This window comes from Thalassophryne amazonica, chromosome 2, assembly GCF_902500255.1.
Source record: "Thalassophryne amazonica chromosome 2, fThaAma1.1, whole genome shotgun sequence".
Taxonomy (NCBI): Eukaryota; Metazoa; Chordata; class Actinopteri; order Batrachoidiformes; family Batrachoididae; genus Thalassophryne; species Thalassophryne amazonica.
This window is the reverse complement of record NC_047104.1, coordinates 42036314-42053189: the sequence shown is the minus strand read 5'-3', so window position 1 is coordinate 42053189 and position 16876 is coordinate 42036314. Positions and strand designations below refer to the sequence as shown.

At 40.9% G+C, this 16876-nt stretch overlaps 1 protein-coding gene across 1 annotated transcript in view; it reads right to left on the bottom strand.

Annotated features, from left to right (window-relative positions):
• Window positions 1-16876, bottom strand: part of adamts18 (ADAM metallopeptidase with thrombospondin type 1 motif, 18) — a 314116-nt gene that overhangs the window by 13229 nt on the left and 284011 nt on the right. The window contains exon 20 of the mRNA XM_034185420.1: window positions 75-269. Within this exon, the coding sequence (XP_034041311.1) occupies window positions 75-269 (195 nt within the window). The remainder of the gene's footprint in view (window positions 1-74; window positions 270-16876) is intronic.

Here is a 16876-nt window from a genome sequence, read left to right as displayed (position 1 = left end):
CATCAGCCCTCTGATGCCTTTCATTCTTTCACTGTTACAACTCCACATATTTTGTGTGTCCCTCTTCCTCTTACCTCTCCCCAGGGAGTGGGAATCCACTGAAGCTTTTCGTTCTTCGGGCAACGCCGCAGAACGCAGGTCTCCTGGGCTTTGGGTCTGCGGTCCTGTCTGCACATGCTGTCAGGCACCACCGCTGCTTTAACCCCAGGATCAGCGCTGCGGCAAAACACGCTCCGCTTCCTCAGTCCGCGGCCACAAGTCTTCGAGCACTGTGCGTCAACAACATGGAAGGTCAGGATGAAGTTAAAGGGATAAACACGTACAATAAGCAGATCAGGAATACAAAGACTAAAGTATTTTGGTGAGAGGGTTATTCATACAGTTTTTCACAGATGACTGCATCCTCAGGAGGCCATGTGCACCTGGAATGGTAACTTGGGCAGTTGTTGAATATGATAATACTGGGTGTGGTACGTCACAGTTTTTAGTGCTACCTGCATTTGCATGTGGCTGATTTTGTTAGGTGAATAACTAAAGAATTTGAGATTATGGGTCCAAAAAAATGGAATTAAGCCAAAATTTAGCCACAGTGCTCTTATACATGGATTAATTTATAAAAATAAAGATGAGGGCCAAATGTAACCCAAGGTTAATGGAGATCAGATTTGAAATGGCCTGATGCTAAATGGACAAGATATGAAACAAAATGACAAAAACACACTGACAGCTGCTTATTAGTGAGCAGTGGAAATTAAAAACATCAGTAACGTGTGATGTTTTAATTGTATTCCCTAATTCATTCACTGACTTTATCAAATATTGTGAAGAAAGACCTCATGATCACATATGAGGCTTTATGTGACATGCAACCTGAAGAACATGCAATCTCTTTTCTCTTACTGTGTCCACAGGAGTGTATTCAGTGGAATTATTCAATATTTTAACAGGTACCAAAAACCTGCAGGTTCTTACAGATGCAGACATTTAGGCATAAGCCATCTGCAGGTTTGATGATATACTGTGACTTTCAAAGGGCATGTCCCAAAACCACTAAGATTTTCTCTTCTATGGGAGGTCTATAAACAAACTTGATGTAATTCCACATGGGTCAGTCAGTAAGGTTTGTGTAGCTAAATCCTATGCATCATGGCTGATGGAGCGTGGGAATTCTTTGGTTACACTCCCCCCCCCACCTCCCCCATACATACACCTGAAAAGAAAAATAACATGACTAGAGCTTACAGGAGAAAAGCCACCTAAGGTGCAAATAATGTTTTTGAAGAATGACTGAAAGAGGAGGAAAAACATCGCACCACTTCTGTGTTAAATTACAATAGGTAACAATATTTTGAAATGAATGCACTTAATGTGGTCTGATCGCTTACACAGTAAACACTGGCATGATCAACAAAATACTTTACTGGCACACTTCTTCCCTTGCTGCAATAGTTCCATACAAGTTTGTCTTCAAATAATGTGTCCTAGCTGCGCTTCATGCTCCTCACAGATCTCAGACTCAACAGAATTAGATTAGAACTCATCCCAAGACTGACTGAAATTTAGGTCCAGTCCTGCTCCACTCTTAGATCAGAGCCTGGTTTCACGAAGCAGTCTAATCTTTTAGTCTACTAAACATACTTACAATTATGACTAAACTTATAGATTAGCTGTCTAATGTTAGTCAATGATTTTCATGGGCATAAGCGGCTTCACCAGTGCCATTGCCAAGAAATGCCTCCAAAGCGCGGGAGTTTTGTTTACTACCGCGTTGATCGTCTGCTACAAACATGGCCGAGGCTGGTGCACAAGAGGGGAAGCACTCCCAGCCACGGTATCCGTAAACATCTCCAGTGGATTATTCCATTCCTGGAACACCGGCTCCCGCCGCAAGGCTCTCCTTCCTTCCTGCTCCATCAATTGGTGGTACATGATAGCCACCATTTTTGAAACACTGACGTTTTGTTGACTAAAATAAGAATAGGCTCCTCTGTACCGTGCTAAAAACTTTAGCTGGCTAATGCGAAACTTTTGTCAACTAAGCACTTTGTGCAACAACTAACGTCAAAGGTTTTGTCAACTTAGTGAATTTAGTCTGACAAGATTAGACCGTTTTATGAAACTGGGCCCAGGTCTTGCGTCATTTGAATTGTTGGAAAATCTATCAAGAATGAAGGCAGATATCTTCTGAAATTTGACATACATAGTCATTCCAATTCCAAAGTGATGCAGGTGGTTGAAATTCCAGATCTGCTCACTATAAGAGAATAAAATCATACATGCATGCCTGTATCATGTAATTGTTAAGTATATTTGTGTTCAATTATGGTTTTCTTTATTTGTTTTCTGTACTTGTTTTGGTATTAAGGTAGTTATTTTATTTAGGGTTATAGCTGGGGTGCTGGCCAAGTGGTTAGTGTGCTTGGTTTCAGTACAGAAGGTTCCCGGTTCAAATCCCACCCCTGCCACATTTCTCCATGTGAAGTGGAGTTGCGTCAGGAAGGGCATCCAGCATAAAACCTGTGCCAGTCCACCTTGGATTTGCTGTGGCGACCCCGAGTGCAAACAAGGGAACAGCCGAAGGGACTTACTATTTTATTTAGGGTTATACTTTTAGTTTCATTCTTATTCTCACTTTCGATTGTTCTTTCTTGGTATGTGCATGTAGAACTGGATTTAACCAGTTTGTACCACTTAGGATAAAGAGAGTTAGGTTACAATTATAAGTCATAAGTCTCCCGTTATTGCGCAGGCCTGGGGCAGGGGGATGGACCTCCCTTGAATGCCCGCAGGGGCCAATAAGAGAAGGATTTTGCGAATTAAGGCCGCCTCTGTTACGCATATGTAATCCTGTATAAAAACTACTTGTATCCGTTGTTCTGGGTTCTGTAAGAGCGGATCTTGTCTGTAGGAGAAGTTCTTGCAGGGCCCAGGCCTGATTACTTTTGCTATGACTTTGATTAAATGTAAAAGTGCAGAATAGTTCAAGTTTTTACTTTGTAAGGGGCAGTATTACAGAAAAAACTGGGGGAAGAATTAACATAATCTTGCTGATTTCTTATGATTAATTTAACCTTCATCTCTCAGTGTGTTTGAGGCAGGGGTGGTGGCCAAGTAGTTAGTGCATTTGGTTTCAGCAAACCCCACCCTCTGCCACATTTCTCCATGTAATGTGGAGTTGCGTCAGGAAGGGCATCCGGTGTTAAACTTGCACCAAATCAACATGCAGATCGACCTTGGATTTGCTGGGCGACCCCTAATGAAAACAAAGGAGCAGCCAAAGAGTCTTACTTACTCTTAGTGTGTTTGAGTGCCAGGGCCATATCATTGAAGACGAAATCCGAGTCATGGACACTGTAAATGCATTTATAATTCAACACATGGTGGATAAGTAAACAGAAGGTCAGTGGTTTGATGACAGTCCATTAAGGCTTCACATTTAATACAATAAACCAATAACTAGGAGATGAATGTGACCCTGACCCATCAAAGTATCTGCCAACAGCAGGAGACACTGTTGTAAACTCCACATCAGCTGCAGAGAGGTGGACAACAGAGTCAAACTGCTCCGCTGGGACTGACGACCACAGCAGATTATGCGGCGATGTTGCATTAATTTACAAGACAAAAGACAGATACACATCTGTGCAGTCATTTACATTCACAGTCATGCTCACAGACACGCTTCACTCGACCTCCTCCCAGTTGTGCTTTTGTCACTGGAAAGTCCGATTGATCTTTATCAGACACCCCGGCCTTGTGTCTGCCTGACCGCCAACTGAACTCAAGCCAGTGATACAAAAAATGATTGACGCTCACAACGTGGCTCCCCGAAAGAGTGAGGGAGCCAATCTTCACATAAAGTTTAATCAAGCCCAGAGCTGACACAGTAGACCAAGATGGAATTCCATACATGCAGTGCATTATGGAATTCTAGTACAAACAGCCTGGTACAATGTGGCATCTGCTTGTTCATTCAATGATTTCTGCAGCTAGAAATGGGACAGATTTTTTAAATTTGCATGATAGCGGTATCCCGACTGCAGGAAAGGAAAATGAGTTAGTTGCACTTGCTTATTAGCCAAAGCAGATTTATAATGGCAGACTGGACAGACTGTGTCTTTGGTGAGGGTGACTGCTTTTATCTGATGATTAGAAACAAATTCAGTGTGCACTTTTTTGGTTGTTTTTGTTTCAAAACAAATTCTGTGTGCACTTTTTCCAGTTGTTTTCTTTAGAAACAAATTCTGTGTGCACTTTTTTATTGTTTTTGTTTCTAAACAAATTTTGTGCGTGCTTTTTTTGGTTGTTTAGTTTAGAAACAAATTCTTTGAATACTTTTTTGTTTTACTTTTTAATGAAAGGTGTTATATGGCTGGGGGGGCCTGGCTGCCGGTTTGTTTCTGTCTTTTGGTTTTCCTCCCAGGTGGCTTGCGTTTGGGACTGAGTGGCTGTGTTGCTGAGGCTGTCAGGACCTCACCCTGATCACCTGCGACTCGTCAGGACTCACAGCTGTGGTGCATCTGGATGGATTGGAACATGTTGGCATTTAAGACTGGAGTGCACAGTGTGTATTTGCCAGAGACTCGACCTTGTGACCAGACGGGTGAGATCGTCGTCTTGGAAGCCATCTCATCAGCAGCGGATGCTGAGAACGTCCAGGTTTGATGCACAGTCTGTGAAAGAGGAGGGGGTGAGGTCTCACGCTCGTCAGCACACTTCCTGAGGTACGTTAGATTTTGTGACTAACAGTTATACAGTCAGTAAATGTGGTGTCCCTCACACCTTATTGTATTGAGCTGTTTGTTAGTCATGTATCAGCTTCCACTGCAGTGGAATTTTGTGAACTGGATGTTCCATGCCTGCAGGTTGGGAAGCTGATCAGTAATCAAGCCAGGAAGTGTTTGCTGTTTGTACACTTTTAAGTGTTCTGTGTGTAGAGTGTGGACTCACATAATGGTTCCTTCTTTCACAGACTCGGTTGTTGCGGCCACCTGGGGGGTGTCGGCGGGGTCCTTGGGTCCGAAACAGCTTCTGGCTCCGGACCGTTAGCGCTGCTGGGAGTGCACCACGCCAGGCCGCACCTTTTATTATTATATCATCACTGTTATGTATTAAATTCAGTTAGCCTTTGTACCGTGCTCTGCTTATTTCATACTGGGTCCTTCAAACGCTGGTCGGTTCTCCGAGCTGCGTCCGACACATAACAGTAGTCTCTGGCCAAACATCACGGACCCAGCGGTAGCAGAGACGGTAACGCGCCGGGAAGGCGGCAGCAGACGTTCAGTGGTTATCCGGATCAGTTGCGGGGCTCTCCGCCCGGGAGGTGCGTGTTTGAGACCCATTACTGGATACTGATTTGTGCTCTCTTGCAGCCGTGTTCCTGTGTTGTGCCTTATCCGTGGGTCATGGTGGAGTGTGACTGGCGACGGCTTCGCGTCACACTCCGACCGGATAAGAGGTTTAAACGGGAGCTGCAAGAGTGCGTTTGTAATGGGTTCACGCGCACGGCGGAGCTCTGTTAGCACGGGTCGCTGGGCTTCCTGTGTTACAGTCGTAGCCCCGTTTCCCCGGACAAAGGTAACTACTGCGTCTGTTGTATCAGCTCCGGCGTTATTTAGTTGAGCACATTTTGGTTGTGTGTTGCACTCAGCTGCGCACATAAGAGCAGCTCGTTTGTTTTTTCTGTCGCCAAAGGGGTTTTTTCATTTTTTGCACTCTGGTTCCCCCTTGTGGTGACTGAATCACGTTACTGTCAAGCTCTTGAGTAGGAACAGGTGTGTTCCATTTGGTTGAGCTTGACGGTATAACTCACTGATTTGTTTTGTGTTAGTTCATTTTGTGTGGGTGTTTTTGAGTTTGTTTTTGTGTGGGATTTTATTTTTTTGTTGTCCACTATTGTCTGGGGTTGTGACCATGCAGCCTGTCTGACAAAGAACAACAAAAAAAAAAAAAAAAAAAAAGGACCCAAACAACTGTGTGTTGGTCTGTTTGTTTTTTCTTTTATTTTTTTTTGTTTCACATCCCCAGGGTTAGATGGAACGGTCCCCTGGGGGGTGATGGGGTGGTACTTGGGTTGTTTTTTTCTCTTTGTTTTTTGTTATGCCCTCTCTTCTCCTCTGACTCCAGCCGGGTGTGCCGTAGTGTCGGCATTGCTGGAGGGGTGCAGTTAGGTTGTGCTGGGCGTTTCCCAGGTAGCCTCTGCACCCGGGAGGGGAGGGGGGGGTTTGGGGTGTCTTTTTGTTTTCCCCCCCCAGTTTTCCGCCCTCAGGGTTTGACTGTGGTTCCTCTGGGGGGGAAAGGGCGTTGGGTCCATCTAGCCGTGGACGGCCGGGGCTGGGTCCATTGGTCATGAGGGGAGGCGTCTCCTGGGGTTGACGAGTGGTCCTCTGGGAGGCGCTGGTAGTCCCCATGGGTGACGTTGGATCCCAGAGGGACCTCGGCCGTGGTTATTATTCCTGGAGCTGGCGGGTGGCCCTCTGGGGGGTGTTGGTCCCTACGTGTCGTTTGGGGGGAGGAGGGGGGATATTTTGGCATTTTTGTTTGTGAGCTCAAGTTTGGGTTTTTCTTTTCTCCCCTTCCCTGGGGTTGATGGAACGGTCCCTCTGGGGGGGGGGGGGGGGGGTGGGGGGGGGGGGGGGGGGGGTATTTTGGCATTTTTGTTTGAGCTCAAGTTTGGGTTTTTCTTTTCTCCCCTTCCCTAGGGTTTGATGGAACGGTCCTCTGGGGGGGGGGGGGGGGGGGTGTTTTAGTATTTTGTTGTAGGCTTGGGTTTGGTTGATTTTCCTTTCTCCCTTCCCTGGGGTTTGATGGGACGGTCCCCTGGGGAGGGGGGGGTGTTTTGGTTGTTTTGTTTTATGACTAATCACACGTTTGGATAAAGGCTGACCGCACAGGTGTAAGAACTCCTGGCCACACCTGTGCTAAGAGACTGTCAGAAACAAGGGCAAAGATGCAGCCAGTTCAACCAGTCTGTTGGAGGATGAACGCAGACGTGGTTTCCAGCCATGGTCCCTGGAGGGGGGTGTTTCTCCTGGGCCAGGTGTGTGTGGTCGCCGGGAGGCTTCCCGTGAGGGTGGGGTACTGTTATATGGCTGGGGGGCCTGGCTGCCGGTTTGTTTCTGTCTTTTGGTTTCCTCCCAGGTGGCTTGCGTTTGGGACTGAGTGGCTGTGTTGCTGAGGCTGTCAGGACCTCACCCCTGATCACCTGCGACTTGTCAGGACTCACAGCTGTGGTGCATCTGGATGGATTGGAACATGGTTGGCATTTAAGACTGGAGTGCACAGTGTGTATTTGCCAGAGACTCGACCTTGTGACCAGACGGGTGAGATCGTCGTCTGGGGAGCCATCTCATCAGCAGCGGATGCTGAGAACGTCCAGGTTTGATGCACAGTCTGTGAAAGAGGAGGGGGTGAGGTCTCACGCTCGTCAGCACACTTCCTGAGGTACGTTAGATTTTGTGACTAACAGTTATACAGTCAGTAAATGTGGTGTCCCTCACACCTTATTGTATTGAGCTGTTTGTTAGTCATGTATCAGCTTCCACTGCAGTGGAATTTTGTGAACTGGATGTTCCATGCCTGCAGGTTGGGAAGCTGATCAGTAATCAAGCCAGGAAGTGTTTGCTGTTTGTACAACCTTTAAGTGTTCTGTGGGTAGAGTGTGGACTCACATAATGGTTCCTTCTTTCACAGACTCGGTTGTTGCGGCCACCTGGGGGGTGTCGGCGGGGTCCTTGGGTCCGAAACAGCTTCTGGCTCCGGACCGTTAGCGCTGCTGGGAGCGCACCACGCCAGGCCGCACCTTTTATTATTATATCATCACTGTTATGTATTAAATTCAGTTAGCCTTTGTACCGTGCTTCTGCTTATTTCATACTGGGTCCTTCAAACGCTGGTCGGTTCTCCGAGCTGCGTCCGACACATAACAGAAAGGACTGGGTTGAACCACTGTGATCTGCTTTGTGCCTAGAAAAAAAATCAAAAGCTATGGACAGACTCATTTCATGCTGCATTTCAACATTATCTGATATTTGTCCTACACTGTCTTTGGTTGCAAGAATGTGACACTGGTCATTCTTGAACCTGTTGCACAGTGTGCCATGGCGATGTAGACATTTACTGTATTTCCACTGAACAGGAACATGAACCAACAAAATTGAAAAGAAAGGGAAAGAAACACATGAAATATGATAGAACATACAAAAAACATTCTGTCACTATCAAGAAGTGGCACAACCGTTTTTGAGGCAGTTTCAGAGCCACAACCAAATATAGTGCCACGTTTCCTTCATGATGCCAGTCTTTCATCTGGGATAGCTAAAAATCTCAGTGTATACAGGACTTAACACAGTACAGATTGGCATAATTCACCAGAAACTGGAACAAAAACTACAAACAGAACTGCACTGCATCCACAAAGTATTCACAGTGATTTACTTTTTACACATTTTCTTATGTTACATCCTTATTCCAAAATGGAGTAAATATATTTTTCCCCTCAAAATTCTACTCACAATAACCCATGACAACATGAAAAACAGTTTTTTCCCCTAATTTAAAAAAAACTAAAACTAAAATAAAAAACGAAGAAATCACATCTACGTAAATATTAACACTAGGGAATTTGGATATCTGGCAATACTGATACTATTCTAATACCAGAGCTCTGAATATGACTATCATCATTATTGCTAATTTTATATGGATATTTTGTATCACCATGCAGTTACACAGCTTCAAGATAAAGTGGTATAGAGGAGGAATTTCTGAAAAAGAAGACCTGAATGTTTAGCACAATTTGGCAGAAGGTACATCTAAGATGCTAGCCTAGATTTGATATTTTGGTGAAAGAATTAAGTGTCTCATCAGATCAGAGAATTTTGTTTCTCATGGTCTGAGAGTCCTCCAGGAGCCTTTTGGCAAACTCCAGGCGAGCTGCCATGTGCCTTTTACTAAGGAGTGGCTTCTTTCTGGTCAATCTACCATACAGGCCTGATTGATGGATTGCTGCAGAGATGGTTGTCCTTCTGGAAGGTTCTCCTCTCTCCACAGAGGAATGCTGGAGCTCTGACAGAGTGACCATCGGGTTCTTGGTCACCTCCCTGACTAAGGCCCTTCTCCCACAATCGCCCAGTTTAGATGGGCGGCCAACTCTAGGAAAAATCCTGGTGGATCCCAACTTCTTCCATTTATGGATGATGGAGGCCACTGTGCTCATTGGGACCTTCAAAGGAGCAGAAATGTTTCTGTCCCCTTCCCCAGATTTGTGCCTCAAGACAATCCTGACTGAGAGGGGATTTTGACGACATTTTCAGCACAGATAGAAGACTCCATTAAATTTTGGAAGTAATCCGGATCCCAATTCTGGATCAAGATTTCACTTTATATAGGCTTTGAAGGATTATATCAAAACTAATTCACAGATTCGCACCATATTTGCACCACAGATAAATATTAGGGCATGGAAGACTCTACTGAATTTTAGAGGGGATCCAGATCCAGACTCTGGATCAAGATTTCACTTTATATAGGCTTTGAAGGATTACGTCAAAACTATTTCACAGATTCTCACCAAATTCACACAACAAATACATATTACACCATGAAAGACTCCATTAAATTTTGGAGGTGATCCAGATCCAGATCTGGATTCTAGATCAAGATTTCACTTTATATAGGCTTTGAAGGATTACGTCAAAACTATCTCATGGATTCTCACAAAAATTTGCACCACAGATAGATACTGGGGCATGGAAGACTCCACTGAATTTGGGAGGTGATCCGGATCTGGATCCGGATTCTAGATCAAGATTTCACTTTATACAGGCTTTGAAGGATTACGGCAAAAATCTAAAAAAAAAATAAATAAAAAAATAATAAACTTTTTCACATTGTCATTATGGTGTGTGTAGAAGTTTGAGGAAAAAAATGTAATTTAATTCATTTTGGAATAAGGCTGTAACATAACAAAATGTGGAAAAATTGAAGCGCTGTGAATATTTTCTGGATGCACTATATAAAACTACACTCAGCTGAAAAAATAAAGGGTACCGTATAGAGTATATACTGTATATAGGTGTCCCTCTGTGTTTGTGTTCCCTAACCTTTGACTAGGAAACAAAGAGTGGTGCTTGGTGCATACGTACTTGGAACACCAACTTGGCTTGCACCACAGGGTTAATGTAACTACTAGAGGCATTGTGGTGAGATCAACATAGACCTGTCATTATAACCTCCACCAATCAACAGAAGGGTCAGTCAGAATTCTGACTTTGTGATGTCATATGTGAGTGATAAAGAATGAGATGAAAGGAAAATCCATCACTCAATGTTCAATGCAAAGTCCCTTCAGCCACACACCATCTCCACAAAACAAAATTTTAAGGTCATCTTTCGGCTTAATTTTGACTTTGAGCATCTACAAACAAACACATTGCCTCTGCCTAACTTTATTGGTTGGCACGGGTAATAAAAGTGCTATTTGAGTGTGACACATTGTAGCAACAGAATAACTGGCCAAATCCTGTAAGTCATACTTAACAGCCATATAATTAAATGTTCTAATTAATTCCTAAAACTTCCAGCAGAAGGACAATTACAGAGGACATACATCCACTGGGGTAAGAATAGACAAAGCAATCATTCCTCCTCCACCACCACCACCACCCCCTCTCGCCCTACTCCCACATTACACCAACCAGAGGAGAAAAAGTAATTTATGTCAAATCTTTGTAATAAGGGAAGAATGTTAAAGAAAGAAAGGAATAAAAGGAAACCCTATATCACGATGTCTAAGTAGAAGAAATGAGTTCTATATAGACTCTGCAGCCCCTTTGGAACCGGTACTCATCCCCAGATACCGTGGCATGTAGTGTGCAAAAATCTACATTGCCACATGGACAGAACAACGGTCTGTCACAGGTTACTTCTCTAGCCAAGGCTGGTACCCATTTACAGCTGGGTGGACTGGGAAGTGTCTTGTCAAAAGGCACAAGCAGCCAGCGTGACCAGGAATGGAACAAAGTGGTAGTCCACCTGCTATCCCACTAAGCCACCCAATTTCATTCCAGATAGATAAATTCTAGTTAGACACATTCCAGATAGATGAATTCATTCATTAACCCGTTTTGCCCCACTGGCAACAATTGTTGCCGAAGTGTATCACTGTCATTTTCTACTCACAATAAAAAAATCTCAAAGGTACTAATGCAACTTTTTCCACTTATAAAAAAAAAATCTAGCCATAAACAGATTAATTTAATACACCACTGGACAGACAACCAGTCCATCTCACAGGCAGTTTATCTGCAGTCTAATATTTCCAATTCAACTACACACTCGTGCAAACTCCACACAGAAAGGACCAAATCAAAACAGTGCTAACCACGAAGCCACGTGCCACCTGGTATAAATTCCAGTTTGATGACTTTTGCAATAAAAAGGCCAAAATATTAACTGTAACCCTTAACCCTAAATACACAAACGTATATTTACAACAAAGACATAAATGTTTCACAAAATAATTAATACATTCCATATTTTGATGAAGATGATTGTAAATTTCAATTAACATATGAGACAATCTTCTCTAATGTGTCTAATTAGACATTACTGGAAATTGTTGGTCCATATTTTGTTTAAAAAAAAACCTCACTGCAGTTCATCTTTCTGGAATGACACTGAGTGACCTGCTCTGCTACATCGTCAAAGAAAGAGATAAAATGAGATAATGACCAAAATGGAATCAGTACTTCTCTTCAACAAAATTTTGTCGAAATCCTTCCTCAACTTTTTGAGTTATAGTGTAGCACATAGAGAATATTTACAGACGAATCCTTCCAATGATGATGCAAGCACCAAATTGGCACAAATACTCCTAAAGCCCTGGTTAGACTGAATAATAAAGCCATGAATAATGAGCCATGTATGGATTTGTCAGAAATTTCAGTGATTATTCGAATAATGAGCCACATACTGTATATGATGTTCTTCTGAAGGAATTGCAGGAAACAGATGTTTAAAAGGCTACAAGAGCTTTCTCAGAGTGGAACCTGCTCTGTTGCAGGTAGCCTGTCCTGTCCTTCAGGGCTGTGAAATGAAAACTGTGAAATCCGAGGAAAATTTGCTCTGGGGGGCACAGGCCCCCAGGAGCCAGGGTCACGGGCCCCGTGGAATCCCAGAAACCAAATAAATTTTTTATCTAATGATACATTTTCAGCATCTCCTGGAACAAAAAATCTCAAAATTAGTGCATATTTAAAAGACCCTGTATTCAACCTTTCATTTGAACCAGCAATGATCATGTTGAAATAACAGAATATGACGTGAAAGTAGGACAAGAATGATTTTCCTTTTAATTGTAAACCAAATTATACATTAACTCAGAACAATTAAACTACATGAAATTTATGAAGACTGAAAAGACTTTTATAGCATTTCAAAAACCACAGCTAAAGCTTGGGGACTATTTTGAAAATCATTGTAAAATATCAATAACATACATTATAGTAAAACGTCACATATTCTTATGTAAATTCCTGTAAATCCACTCAAAGCCACAGTGTCTTTTCCCATGAAAAAAGTCTACATTAATAAAAACTCATTTATATTCTTGTGTAAATTCATGTAAATCCATTCAAAGCCACAGTCTGTTTTCCAAATGAAAGAAAGTCTAGATTAATGAAAAAAGTCACATAATCTTGTCTAAAATCCTGTTTGAACAGCACAATGCTTACTTTCCAGAAAGAAATGATGGCACAGTTCACTTTTCCCATCTCATCTTTCATCTGCGTTCATGAAGCCAACAGCAATTCCACAGATTCTTGTCCTTATCAGACTTTTTCTAAAGTCTTTCTCACCATCTTCTCTCTGTCTGTGGAAAAACAGGTTGCTGATTTCCTCCTATCTAAAGGTATAGAAATGGATTTAAATAACATTGAAGCATGCCACCCTCTGCCCCGGAGAAATGACGGTGATAAACGAACCGTCATCATGAGATTCATCAACAGAAAACACAAAACAACACTGTTAAAACAAGGAAGAAAACTGAAAGGGACAAACGTATTCATCAAAGAACATCTCACCAAACGGAACACCGACATCGCCAGGAAAGCACGCTTCTTAAAGAAATGGAAAAATCCAGTACACATGGACTTCAAACTGTAAAATATTCATCAAACTGAACGGATCACCAGAACAAGCAAAAGTCATGGCAATAAGGAACATCGAGGAGCTGGACAAATATGAACAATAGGTATGAGGACTCAAACACAACACAGCACCATGATGCAGACTGGAGCAACCCACTCATCCACAACATCTACACCCGGTGACAAGAGAGACATAATGACTAAGGATAATGATCCGTTTATTTCTGCCCAGGAGCTCTGTCTAGATACATTTAATTATAATAATTCTGCTAACCGCCCCTTCAAATCTGAAAATGATCCTGATACCTTTTTCAGTGAGAATATTGTGAGACAGTGCAAATATTTTACAGAAGAACAATTCAAAAATGATAAAATCAATGATGAAGATTTTTCAATTATACATTTCAACAGCAGAAGTCTTTCTCATAATCTGTCCACTATTAATGATTGTTTGAAAACATCCAAAAAAAGTTTTTCAGTTATTGCAATTTTGGAAACATGGTTAAATGAGGATAATAAAGATCTGGTATATCTTGATGGTTACGAATTGTTCCTGGTTAACAGGCAGATGAGAAGGGGCAGAGGTGTTGCATTATATGTAAGGTCAGATTACAACTGTAAACTCATTAACAACATGTCATTTACAGTGGACAGCATCACGGAATGTGTTACCATAGAAATTACATCTATAAACTCCAAAAACATAGTTGTTAGTTGTATTTACAGAGCTCCTGGGACAAATATTGACACCTTTGAAGACGTTATCTTAGGAAGGTACAATAAAATCAACAGAAATAAGCATTTATTTGTCTGTGGAGATTTCAAAATAGATTTTTTAAACCCTCACAATCATTCACAAATCACTTCATTTATAAACACCTTGTACTGTTTAGGACTGTTTCCAACCATCATTCATCCTAATAGAATAACTATGGACTCAACAACTCTCATTGACAATATTTTAACTAACGCTATATCAGGTAATCTTAGTGGGGGACTACTGGTCAGTGATATCAGTGATCACTTGCCAGTTTTCTCAGTCTTTGCATTGGAGGGTTGTTGTAAGTATCGAAGCAATACCAAATTCATGAGTAGAAAAGTAACACCTGAAACAATTGAAAATTTAAGGGAGGATTTATCAAGTCAGAATTGGTCGGATGTTTTTGTTGATGATGTTGACAGGTCATATGATGCTTTCATTTCCATTTTTTCCAGTTTGTATAATAAACACTGTCCATTTGTTGACAAAATATACAGAAATCAATATAGCAATAAACCATGGACAACTAAGGGGCTTCAGAGGGCATGTAAAAAGAAAAACGTACTATATAAACAATTCATAAAATTACGAACTATGGAAGCTGAAAGTAAGTATAAAACATATAAGAATAAGTTAATCAATATCATGAGACTCAGTAAAAAAAAAAAAGATATTATAATGAGTTACTTGTCAAAAATAGAAATAACATCAAAAACACATGGAACATATTAAATGAACTAGTAAAAAAGAATAGAGTAACTAGAGATTATCCTTCATTTTTTCAGAGTAACAACTACATCACGATTGATAACGACGAGTCTATTGCTGAACACTTTAACGAATACTTCGTTAATGTGCCAGTAAAATTGACTCATCAACTAATAACTTCTGGGTAAATAATTTGACGTTTAACAAATCTGTTTCAATGTTCATTGGTGGTACTCACTAAGTACTGGTAAATTTCCTTCTCAAATGAAAATAGCCAAAGTAATTCCTCTGTTTAAAACTGGTGACAAACACACATTTTCTAATTATAGACCTATATCACTCCTGCCACAATTTTCCAAAATTTTGGAAAAAATATTTGCTAAAAGATTAAATGATTATTTACTGAAGCATAACATCATTTGTGAAGAACAATATGGATTCAGAAGGTCTCGAACTACATCACAGGCTTTGATGGACTTTGTGGAAAGTATAGCAACTGCAATTGACAATAAACAATATACAGTAGGTGTTTTTTTGTTTGTTTTTTATTTACAGAAAGCATTTGACACAATTAACCATGGAATACTATTAACTAAACTGCAGAAATATGGAATTAGAGGTCTGGCATATGAATGGATAACTAGTTATTTACAAGGCAGATTTCAGTATGTTCAATTCAATAATACAAATTCTGAACTCAGGGAAGTCACATGTGGGGTGCCGCAGGGCTCAGTGCTGGGTCCTTTGTTGTTTATAATCTATATAAATGATATAAGTTGGATGTCGAGTTCACTGAGATGTGTCCTTTTTGCGGATGATACAACTGTGTTCTGTAGCGGTGAAAATCTTGAACAGCTTCTGGACATAGTGGAGAAAGAACTGGAAAAATTTAAGGTTTGGTTTGACGCTAATAAGTTGTCACTCAACCTTGAGAAAACCAAATGTATTATATTTGGAAATAAACAGGCACCCAAATGTAAAAATGTAACTATAAACAATAAGGAAATTGAGTTAGTAAGAGAGAATAAATTTTTAGGTGTTATAATTGATAATAAACTTAGCTGGAAACCACATATAAATTATGTGAAATCAAAATTGTCAAAAACTATCGCCATTTTGTATAAAGCCAAAGACGTACTGCCACAAGAAGGGTTACTTTATATCATTCTCTGATGGTACCATATATGACATATTGTGTTGAGTCATGGGGAAACACTTACAAATCAAACACCAATCCAATATTCCTTTTGCAAAAACGAGCCATACGAATCATCTGCAATAAACATTATCGTGAACCAACTCATTCTCTATTTGTGTCTTTAAATTTATTAAAATTCATAGATTTGGTCGATTACATTACAATTCAAACTTTGTTTCGAGCGAAAAACCAAGCCTTACCGAGACATGTCAAGAGTCTGTTCAGATTGAGGGAATCCAGATATAGTTTAAGAGGTTGTGCAATTTTTATGAAACCACCAGTAAGAACAAATGTAAAGGGTTTTTGTGTGTCTGTGGTTGGGGTGAAGAAATGGAACGAATGTTCAACAGAAGTTAGAATGAGTGGTACCTTAGTAAGATTTAAGAAACTACTCAAAAAGAACATCATGTCTAAGTATCATAAAGAAGCAAATATAATTTGATTTATAGGGAATGTTCAATTTATAAGTGGGATTTATTGTATATTTGAATGTGTGGGTATGTATATGCATATGTAGATATATAGATATGGATAGGTGTATATGTATATATGTATATAAGTGACCGTGTATATGTATGTATATATATGTATATATTTATGTATGTAAAGTACATACGTATGCATATAGGTATATATGGCACAGCCCAAGCAGAGGGTCACCCCCAAGAGCCTGGTCTGCTTGAGGTTTCTTCCTTATAGGGAGTTTTTCCTCACCACAGTTGCCTAGTGCCTGCTCTGGGGGTTGGTTGGTAAGGTTAGTCCTTACTTGCGTAAAGTGCCTTGATTTGACTTTCTTGTGATCTGGTACTATATAATTATAAGTGAATAGTATATTGATGTGTATGTCTGTGTGTCAACATGCAGTAGTGAATTTGTATTTATGTAAATATGACTGATTAGAATTGATGGACTTGTACTAGCAGGGGTGGGCGCTAATAAGCTTTGCTTCAGCCCACACCCTTTTGGACTCACTAGTTTTGTTTATGCGTTTGTGGAATTGTTCATTTTTTTCTATTTGAATATTTTGTGTGCCGAATAAAAAAAAAACTTTGGAAAAAACTT